The sequence below is a fragment of the Poeciliopsis prolifica genome, unplaced genomic scaffold (assembly GCF_027474105.1).
Source record: "Poeciliopsis prolifica strain line A6 unplaced genomic scaffold, Auburn_PproV2 SCAFFOLD064, whole genome shotgun sequence".
Taxonomy (NCBI): domain Eukaryota; kingdom Metazoa; phylum Chordata; class Actinopteri; order Cyprinodontiformes; family Poeciliidae; genus Poeciliopsis; species Poeciliopsis prolifica.
Genome location: NW_026562439.1, coordinates 799,515 through 811,150, shown reverse-complemented (window position 1 = coordinate 811,150; position 11,636 = coordinate 799,515). Strand labels below are relative to the sequence as shown.

Sequence of the window (11,636 nt, the reverse complement as noted above, 5' to 3'; positions counted from 1 at the left end):
TTTTTTTTTCTTTTTTTTTTTTTTTTTTTTTTTTTTTTTTTTTTGGTAATTTAGGTTGCAAGCCAGCTTGCCTGTAGGTAAAGTTAAGCCAGTACTATTCATACACTCAGCCAGATTTTTGATTATTTAGTTTAGTAACTCAATTCACTAAATGGCAACTAGCTTGATAGCTAGCTAGATTTCCTGATGTTTTTTCTTTGCTGCAGAATCAAAACAAAGTAAAAAAAAAAAATTATAAAGCTGCTGTTGATCTTTTGCAGCTTTTCACTTAAAAAATTGTCATTCTCAGAGAAAACTGTTCACACCAGCTAACACAGATCATGTCTAACCTAGAACATGAGGTGCTATCATGTCATCCGTTCTGTTATGTAACTCTTTGGCATGCAGGGAGAAGAAGTAACTGTGATCTCTTTACGCCTGTTCCTTGTGTATGAAGCTAAATAAATCAGTGAGTCAGTCAAACAGCATATTATGCAGTTCAATCTTGAATAATTTTATCTTTGAATCATGCATGTAAATATGTTCGACCATAAAATGGCCACCATGTTACTGCTAACATACAGTTTAGAGTCTTTTTATAGCAACCAGTGACTGACATGATGCTCAGAATTAGAAGATATTTGACAAAGTGGTGGAACATGATTCAGTTTTTAATAAAGTTAGCTGCAGGTTTGTAACGAATTAACTGCATTTGAATTGAAAACCACAAACTGACAAAACAAGCAACATTTTTCATTCAAAAGTTCATTTTTACTGCTCAATTAAAAAATGTAAATATGAGTTCAACAACAAAAATATTTATTATTTTCAATCTGTTCCCAGATTGGTGCTAAGTGCTATTCTACACATTCAGTTTTCCAATGTTTCAAGATTCCAATGATTTAATCTCTAGAAATGTGGACTGGGGTGCTGGGGTGGCGCAGGGCATGAGGCGCCACGATCCATATTTGGAGGCCTTAGTCCTCAACATGGCGGTTGCAGGTTCAATTCCCCGCCTGGTGACCTTTGTCGCATATCTTCTCCCTTCTCTCATTACCCACTTTCCTGTCAATTCACTATAAAAAAAAAGGCCAATAAAACCTTAAAAGATTCTTTTCAAACTTGATTTGCTTCACTGCTAGGCTAACTCCTTTTAGCACAAACTGAACACAATAATAACCTTTTCCAGCGTCCAATCAGATCGTTTTCTGAAGCAGAAATTAACCCTTGGTGGGCCAAGAGAAGCGACTTTGTTTGTGGATGTTGCTTGTGCGGCAGATTTAAAGTCTTACCAGAAACATGCAAATACAAAGGTTCCGCTTGTTTTGTTTGTAGAAGGAAACAAAACAAAGCAATTTATTGATTAATATATGTAATTAATTAATTGAAATCAATGTGTTACAGTCCAAGGCTTATGTTAAACAAAGAATTATGTAAGTTGAAGGATCTGCACATTAACGCAGCTATTTTACTTTAATTTTCTTTTGGGAGAAAAGCATAATTAATTCAAAGATAACACATTTTCCACTTACATGTTTGAAACACGACACAGAATATAACTTGAATAATTTCCTTTTGCGATTTTCTTGAAGTGGATAATGGCTAATTGAGCACTTATCGCTCCCTAAATGTGAACTACTCTACCTAGGGGAAAAATTAACAATTAGTACTGTCTGCTGGATATTACATGCTGCTGTCCAGTGGTTGAAAAACCATTAAACAACTTCCTGTCATTTACCAGATTGCCTCCAGTAATGCTTCTCACTAACAAGACCTGACAATTATTTGCTCTGCAGAAAAAAGGATGACAGTGTGGAATTAAAATGCTTCTTAATTACTGGAGCATCAGTGGAGAACTGTTAAAATAGAACGAAATAATTTGAGCCTCATTAAACTGATATTACTATCACTGTGCGGTATCTTCCTATAAGCTCCAAACAGAGACGAGGCGTGACTCACCGCGTGGGCAGGCTGGTTGTCAGTGAGTTGCACCAGAGTCGGGCAGTGTTTGGACTTCCTGGAGGTCCGGGCGGCCCGGCCGCTCTGGCCGCCCTGCGACTCCGCGCCGCTGGTCGGCTCGTCCCCGGCGCTCCCCAAACTGCTGCTGCTGCTCGACGGGATGTTCTCCTTGTTTGTGTCGGCTGTGGTGGATGCAGCTCTGCTCCCGGATGGAAAAAAAACAACCCGAAAAGAATTACGACATTAGACATCTGCCTTCCATCTGACTCCTTCCTGTTTTTTTTTTCATCAGCTCGATGTCGTATGAAAAACAAACACCAAGGTCATCCTGGTGGCTTATTTATACTCTCTCCAGAAGATAAGTTGCTGTTTAGCTTTGTGCTAATTCTATTTACAGTATATTTAGTCTTAATGACACTTTCTCCTCTAATCCACATGTCAGTGATCACTCAGACATCAACAAGGATTAGCTCCTTCCTGGTGCGATTCCAGTTGTTTTGACTGGATAAAGTCTTTTGCCACACAGAGGAACATTTTATACTGTCCTTCTGCTGGTGAAAACAGACAACAGAAGCTCTGAGGTCAGTTTTTGTTGACAAAAAATAGAGCTAAAGATTTTTAGGGGACCTACTATTCAAACTTCATGTTTTGCACGTTTTTTTTTTTTGTTTTGTTTTTTACTTTCATGTTGATCTCAACTGCTTCTAATCATAATAACTATAATGTAAAAAATAGGCAATTTTTTTTGGCAACAAGTTACAAGTTGTTTTGGTGTCTGGATAAAGAGCCTTTTCAAAAACCTTTCGACTTGGGTCACTGTCACCTAACAACCCAAGTAGAGCTCTGGCACGTTTCATCAACTAGTTTTATCGCTGTCTGCACTGTACAATGGCTGCTGGAAAAGACAAGTGTTCTGTTTTTGACTTACCATTCAAAAACCACTTCTCTCCCTCCTGTTGATTGTGCAGGAGGCCCTACTTTTGCTTTTCAGAGATGTACAGTTATATAGTGATTGTGCATCAATTTGCAGCCTTTTGAGTAAACAACTTATTTGGATTTAAAGTGACAGAGGCCCTAAAACATCTTATTCTGAAATGAACTCAAACTAGTCAGACTAAAATGTCTTTATCTAAGAATGATTTTGTGCAAAGAATGTAATAAAATAGTCCATATCAATACTCTAACCCGTTGAAGAAAGTATAAAAGTAATCATTAAGTATTAAGTTAAGCTTATTGCGAAACATTTATGATGTTTGGGGGTTTATTTTGTGATGCATTTACTGTTTACTGGAGTTCACTGTTTTTCTAATTCGAGTAAAGGCAGGAATCTTAGATTTCCAAGGAAATAAATAAAAATAGTTCAACTTCAAGGAGGCAAGATGAAGGCATTGGATTAAAAAACTGGCCTGGAGTCTCTCTGCATGGAGCTTGCATGTTCTCCAGATTGATAGTGCCAAAGAGAGAGAAAAGTATCCAATATGCCTTCAAGGTTTCACTGTCATGTGTTTACATATTATATATATTAAATACCAAATTGCTTGGTTATCACATTAACAGTATTTAAGAGTGGAGCTCTGTTTTAGAGAACTTTTGGTGTTTTTTAAATGATGAATTCATGTCATTTATATAATCTTACTATGCTGCAATAGGGGGTGAATGACATCATTAAACAGTTTTTTAGGGAGCTGATGTTGGATTTTTAATGCTAAAAGAGACGAGTCAAACTTTGCTTTGGGCCACATCCAGAACCTGAATGTCCGGTTGTGGTACAATGTATTAATAAAACTACCAATTCATTATCAATCTGCTGAAATTTCAATTAGTACTTCTTAAAATGTAACAAATTTTAGCATTTTTTCACACCGATGTAATTTGATCCTTCACACATGAAGATTTGATTTGACTGATGCAATAATGTTTAAGCAAATGTGAGATTAAAGTTTACTTTATTTGCCGCCTTAGTGTCTAGAAGGCCACATAAACTGTTATGGCTGTCCAGATTTGGCCCACAAGCCTTGGGTTTGACACTTTTGACACAAGCAACAAAATCAGATGGGATATAATTTTTCTTAAAAATAAAACAAACAAAAAAAACTATTTATTTCGTTTACTCATTGTTGCTGAAAATAAAATTTGTTTAATCTGTAAGAATGAAAATACTTTTCCACAGCACGGTACATAAAGCACAGAAGTATATGCACTAAAATATAAGCTAATTTTATGCTGGAGGGATAAGAGTGGCAGATTGTACCGATTTCTTTGTCTGAGGCCTTCCGCCTGCTGCTCTCTCTGCTGTCGACGTCTCTGTCGCGCAGTCGGCGTTCCCGTCAGGCTCGAAGGTCGCGAGGTCAAGTCACAAATCACCGAATGCTGATCTGCTCCGTCAAAAAGGTGCTGCTCCACTGCTGAGCGGATGGTCTGATCCAGAAAACTCCTGAGAGGAAAAATGAGACGGTTAAAAGAGCGTTAAATTCACAGCAATATGTTGCATGTTTTAATTGAGTTTATGTACGAAAGACGACTTACTTCACCACATCTGGTCTGCAGCGGACAGGAGAGAGGTGGTTACTGGAAGGAAAGCAAGTGGGGGGAGTTAATGCTGCAAAAACAAATGGTCACAGCAGGTCAGTGAGCAACACTGAACCCCCCCGGAGGCCCGAGTTCGAGCCCTGCGTGATCCAGAGTGTTAACTTCAGCTCAGCTTAAGGAGGTCCTGTGAGAGCAAACCGGCTGGTTCTACTCTCAGGAAAACAAAAACAACCCTGGCACAAGTTTCAGAAAACAGTTACACAACACAAACATTAATTAACAGGATTTGTTCTGCTCAGATGAAAATAAATAGTACATTTAACTTTGTTCACATCCATCCAAAACCGCTTGATGCATCCTGGCATCAAGCGGAGGGTTACAATAGTTTGAGGCTTTTCTTTAAACTTTAGTTTAATTTCGTTGTGATTTTTTGCTTGTCTGATTCATTTAGTTTTGATTAAGTGTGCTTGCTAGTTTTTATTAGTTATTATTACTTTAATAATAGACTCCGCTATACTCCATTATTAGTGAGAAAATAATTTAAAAATAGTTAATACTGATTATCGACACCACTGTAAAAATATCAATACTTCCATTTCAGATTCCCTCTTTAAATTAAATTTTATTTTCAACTCAGTGAAACAATCTTGCTTTGATTTGCTCCCGAATTATAATTTTTTGCACTTTTAAAATTTAGAATCAATACACACATATTAGTTTTGTTTTTCAGTTGTTTTAATTTATCACCTAAACACATTATTAAAGTATTTTGTAGATTCCTATAAACTTTATCTAGATTCTGTCTTAAATTTTAACAAAATAATTTAAAGGAAAAACCACCAAAAGACCTTAAGGTAGGAAGTTCGATTACATGTGATAATTAAATAATAACTATTGGTTTTGGTATTGATATTGGTGACACCAAGTATGGCATTTACTTGGTATTGGATCAATAACAAAATATTATAAGAATTAAAAACTCTGAAGAGTTTCTTTCCAACTTTCAAAAGTAGTCAGACTTTATCTGATCTCATCTAAACTGAAACCTTAGAATTATTTTTGTTTTTTGAATTTATTGTTAGATTTTTTTTCAGCTCAAATATGAAAATGTTAAACATTAAGTATGTAAAATGATTTGAAATTGTCCTTAACTTTCTCGCTGCTTTAATGTCTGTCTGTCCTGGAATACATTTCTCTGAACATGCAGAGATTTGGACATAAAGCCTCCATAAACAGCTGTGTTGACAGTGATAGCACGGCTTGGAGGGCGGGCATGTCTGCAGCGCCGATAACAGAACAGACAATAATGGAGACAGCGAACAGTTGAAGGTTAGTCAGGTGAAACTCTGCAGAATGACTTCTGGCACATTGAAATCTGTATAAAAGACAGCGAAGAAGATCGAAAGAAACCTGGTGGTCTCATAACCAGATAAGGAACGTCTGAACTTCTGAGACGGTTATCTATGTGCAAATTCAACGATGAAATACAGTCAATAAAGGTCGGATTCAGACGTAAAAGTGAAAAAGTTTCTCCAGAGGATTTTACTGTCAGAGCCAGAACCTTTTCAAGCCAACAACCTTAAAATAGTTGGGACTCAAACTGGAGCAGGTTAAAACAACAGAAAGGGGTTTAATGGATCACCAGTGTTGACTCAAGCCTTGATGTTAACGCCAAGAGATCTGCCAGGCAGAAACGTTTCAGTAACGTGGTCAATCATCTGTGAAGCCAGAGGTAAATCTGACAAAATGATTAATAACAAGATCTATTTAAAACAGACGACAAGTGTTAAACCTTAGAGGACGTTTGTGGCACCCAGTCTAAGCTTGGTGCCCAGATTTAACTCTGACATTATGATCTTTTTTTGGCATCTGCACATTTACAATGAACACATGAGTACTTTTGACTCATCAACCTGCTTATAACTATAACTTATAACTATAACTATATTCTCAAATGGTAATACATTGACAGTGCATGTAATGGAAGCACTGTAAAAACACAAAATCCTAAGTATTTAGTTTCTTGTGCAAATAAGACAAAACCAGATTTCCAGTAACTTTTCAGGAATATATAGGAGTCTGTTTTAAGTAAATAATTCCTTAATATTGATGAAAAAGTACAAGTTATATTGGATTATTTCACTCATAACGAGGCAATTTTCACATTTTAACTAAAAATAATTCAGCTTCTATGCTCCACAAATCTGGAACAAACTTCCTGAAAACTGCAAAACAGCCGAAACACAGAGTTCCTTTCAATCAAGACGAAAAACCCACCTGGTTAGAGCTGCTTCGGAACCATAATAACTGGGACATCGAACAACATTTTTATGATTTTAATGATGGCATGCTTGTCATCGGTTTGGTCCAGTTTCTAGTGAAAATATTTTAGTGTGTTTGAAATAATACAAAACTAACGAAAAAGTATATTCCATATTGGCAGATTATTTCTCTTATAATGAGACATTTTCCCCATGCTACAAGTGAAATAATCTGTCAATACAACTAGAACCTTTTCATCAATATTAAGAAATAATTGACTCAAAACAAGCAGCTATTTCTTGCTGAAAAGTTACTTCTAAGTTAGTTTTGTTATTGATCCAGTAATAAGATATATGCACCAGAAACTAGACCAAAAATACTTGCAGTTTTGTGTTTTTGCAGAGTTTGAGCTGCTTTGTTCCTGAAATGTGTTAAATAACTTCACTTATATTCTTAATTTGTAAATATCCTGATGCCAGGAACTGTGGTATGTATATAGTCGTGGTGAGAATCTCGTACTGGAACTGAATTTGAACAACTGTTCTTACTGTTCGTGCTTAACATGATAGCAGCCAGTAAATCTATGCTTTTTTTAAGGTGTCTGCTTGCATGGCACCCAATCCGTTAATGACATTAAAGCTGAGAGAGACTGCCAGCAAATGTCCATCCAGTGATTAAATATCATGTTGCAGATATTCTTAAACAGCCCTCAGATTTATGCAGGACACCTGTTGGAGTTTTGGCAAAGCGGCCGTGCCGACAGCACGGACAAACGTTTCCAGCTGACTTAGCTTTGAGCTAACAGAGTGGGAAAGTTTCCTGGTGGGTTAGAAACAGGCTGAGTCAGAACCTGCAGGGCGGTTCTGACTCAGGATCGCCCTGCAGGTTCTGACTGTTTCTGTCAGAGCAGCAGAAACGTCACCAACAGGAACGATGTGACCCAAGTCACGGACTCTCTTTACAAAAAGGTCAGTTTAAATATTAGAGAAAATAAATTCTCCCCATTCCTTAAAATATAAATAAAAATGTGAGTATGTAAATATTTAAATCTCTTTCTTTGTTTTCTTAAAATAAAACAATAGAAGATATTAATAGAAAAATGACAAAATACTAATTGAATTTGACATTATGATTACTAGAAAACATAAATTTAAAAACGTTAATAATATTAAATTGTTAATAATAATCATAATAAAAATATATTAATACAACAATGATGAATTAATTAAACACGATTAAAGTCCCCTACAAAAATATTCAAAAAAATTAAGCAAAATTATACAATTAATTTAAAGAAAAAAAATAATATTAACTTTCATAGTGATAATAAATGTGTTAAAATTAAAAGGGAAAACTAATTATTATATAATAAGTTAGGTATTAATTTAGATCAAATTTTAAATGAATGATAATAATATAATAAAAACACTGCTGATTAAATCAGTATTAATAAAATAAAACTAGTAATATCAGCATCAGTAAAATGATAGTTAAGCTAAATATGTAACAATTTGACATAATCATTGCATCATCATAAAATGACCGTTTGAATTTGATCTTCTCTGATATAAAGCAAAAGAAAATATAGAAAATATAGATATCTTATTTATTGAGAAGTTAAAACCAGTTAAGCTCAAGACAAAGTGAAAAATCCCAACATGAAATACTCTTTAATTAACTTAATTTACCAAATATACTTCACTAGCAAGATAAATAAATTGATATGAAACAGTGAATGTGACAATAGTTTGACAAAAAGATAGTGAAATTGCTGAGTAAAGTAACCTGGAGCTAAAATGACGTTTGGCTTTTTAGGCTGAAAACACAAATTTCCAGCCTAATTATAAACTAAAATTGTTCCGAATGGTCGTCTCAGTTTAATTGTCTGAGAGATTAGGCAGTAATTCGTCCATGTCTGGGACTTTAATTATCAGGCTGTGCTATTTCTGCAGAGTTAAAAAAAAAAAGTGGACAATGCAGCTCTTTGTTAAGAGAAAGCTTAGAGATCGCCTCGTTTATTTGCTCAACTCCAGATCCTCTAACTAACTGGATTACTTTGGAAACAAAAGTACGAGCGAAACAACATGTTAGCTGCTCTGTTGTTGTTTTTAAAAGTTACTCGCCTTTCTGTCATTAAGACTCCACAGCTTCCAGCCGAAACCAGTTCAATCCCCCAGCAGCGTTCACCAGAACACATCCGCTCAGGTAATCTGGTGTTACGCCACAGCCAGGTACCAGTTAGATAAACTGCCGGGGTCAGAGGTTAAACCTCAACTGGAATGTTTTCTACCTGAACCTTAAAATAAGCCTTTACCGTTTGTCTATTTTAAATAGTGAAAAGATATACACATTGTATTGTTTTTATTATGATTTTATTTTTCTGAGGGAAATCAATAAATAAATTAATCAAGTATAGAAACAGTTTATTATTGGTTTATTTAAACAGGGACAATATGCAAATATTGTTAATAAAAATGCTTTGCACTAGATGTAGCTTAAGCTATTTCCAGCTATTTCTAAATAAAAACACTATTATAAAACATACATAACATACATATAAAATTACTGTAAGGTAAACTATAACAATATAAACTGTACCAAACCTCTGCTCTGCAATTACCAATGATTAGAAATGATTTTTGTTCTGTTTTATCTTAACTGATCAAATCTCCTTAAGTTGGATTCTTCAATACTTTTGAAATATTATGACAGGTATATTATTATTATTATTTTTTTATTGTTGTATATTATATTTTATTGTTGTATATTTTTTAAAGTGACTATTTTAATTGGGGAAATTAATTCATAAAAAAACTGTTTAAGCTGTGGTCTTATTCTTGACATTTTAAATTAATAAATAAATTAAAAATGTTATTTTTTTAGTATTTTTGGTTTATTTGTTTCTTTACCTTTACTGGTACATTTAAAAGTTGGACTCTTCAGTATTTTTTGTGAAATATTGAGTAAATGATTTTAATTCAATAAGTAAAGTAGAAAAAACAAGCGTGATTGTTATTTTATGAGGTTCTGTGTCTAAACCTGCTGTAGTTGTGCTGTCAGAACCAGAACCAAGCAGAACTGCCCTGGTTTCTCATTTCCTCATGCTTCCTTGGTTTCTGATGATGAATCTCTGAGGCAGCTTCTTCCAAACCAACACACTGCTAAGTTTATTAAACACACAGACAGGAGGCCTTACCTCATGTAGAACGGAGATGCTGGCCTTTCTTCATCCTGTGAGCTGAAATAAGACGAAAAAAGAGACACGTTTAATTTACCTGGCAGCAGAATGATTTTATACAGAGAAATGGCGTAAACCTCGGAGTACGCAGAGGCTTAAAATAGGCAGATGGAGCTGGCTTTTGTCTGCAGAATAATAGAGGTGCAGAGCTCTGCCTTTGTGGAACCTGTCTCTGGTTTCTATAATAAACCAGCAGAGAAAGTGTTGCTTCTCCAAAATACAGGCTGCATTATTCCAGAACTCACATCAAGCTGTGCAAAATCCAAATACGTTTTATTTATAAAGCATTTAAAAAACATGATTAACTGACGTGCTGTACTGCCTGAAAACAAATCAAACCAAAATGTATTGAAGAAGTTGAAGCAGAATTAAACATATTACAAAGTCACATAAATAAAAATAAATCCATTTATACCGTGTCAAAAATCAGTGGAAAGGCATGACCATCAGTTAAAAGCATTTTGGAAAAACTGAAGGCGACGAAAAAAGAACTGACAGATCCCAGCATGAAATGTGTTGCATTAATCTAGTCGAGTTGTGACGAAACCATGGATTATCAATTCAGGTCATGTTTTGACAAGATTTGTTTTGGCTTAGCAACCTGGTGGAACTAGAACAAACTTTTCTGCAAAACTCTGCTGCTCAGTTTGTTGAACTGATTCTGATTCCAGGTTTACACCAGCATCTGCAACCTGTTGATGAACGTGTGTTTCCAGATCACCAACGTTTGGAGGAGGAATTTCTGCTTGCACTAAATGAACCCTCTCTAATTTCTTTCTCCTGAAGCTTTAAAAATTCACGGTAATGTTTTAATATTGTCAGTAGTGGACACACTTCAGCTAATTGGGTGAGATGCTAGCAGGGCTTTAGCATTTATTGCTAATTTTGAAAATGCTCAGCACACTTAGCTTCCTCTAATTAATGTTTCCAGAAGAATTGGAAAGATATTGAACGTCAACTTTCAGTTGAAGGTTTGAATTCTTCAAGTAATTAGACTTTTATTTTCATGCTCTTATTTTGAAATGGGTGAAAAATGTTTACACAGCAGTTCTATTTCCTCTCCTCATGAAAATTACATATTCAGCAAATATTTATTAATATTTATTTATCGCCAATTTCTGAACAGAATTAAATAGAAACAACCTTCATCGTCCCGCTAAGGGGAAATTCAGGTGCAAAAGCAACAACAGACATAAAGTTCATATAAAAAGATTTTAAAATGTTCAAAACAATATATAAAAACTTTGCATATCTTCTTATATTTTATGAGAAGATCCTCCAGTTACTTAAAAAAATTGGCACACCAATTGTTTAGAAATGAGATTGATAAAGACTTGTGTCAGCAACACATGATGACATTATGCAACAGTGAGAGGAACTTGATGTTGGCACTAAATGCTGAAGTTGCTTAACATTCTCTAAAATCCTGGCACTCACACTGAAAATTTCATAACACCCGACTCCTGTTAGGTCAGAGGGAAAATCTTTAAAGTAAAATGTTATATATTAAAGATTTAACAAACTAAAAAAATAGAAGGATCCCAGTCAGACTGATTGATTGTTTGAGTAAAAAAATTACTCAGAATAAAAGAGAAAACAGTGATCAATGATCCTTTTCCTGTTTATCTTGTTTTAGTAAACTGCAAAGTGTTTTAGCTCATTTCAGAAG

General features: G+C 34.9%; 1 protein-coding gene across 8 annotated transcripts in view; it reads right to left on the bottom strand.

Moving 5' to 3' along the window:
- Window positions 1–11,636, bottom strand: part of fam13a (family with sequence similarity 13 member A) — a 55,003-nt gene that overhangs the window by 18,973 nt on the left and 24,394 nt on the right. For all 8 annotated transcript variants that reach the window (XM_055019837.1, XM_055019838.1, XM_055019836.1 and 5 more), the window contains 4 exons: window positions 9,926–9,967; window positions 4,465–4,506; window positions 4,190–4,372; window positions 1,939–2,137 (listed from right to left, as the gene is read on the bottom strand). In XM_055019837.1, the coding sequence (XP_054875812.1) occupies window positions 1,939–2,137; window positions 4,190–4,372; window positions 4,465–4,506; window positions 9,926–9,967 (466 nt within the window). The remainder of the gene's footprint in view (window positions 1–1,938; window positions 2,138–4,189; window positions 4,373–4,464; window positions 4,507–9,925; window positions 9,968–11,636) is intronic.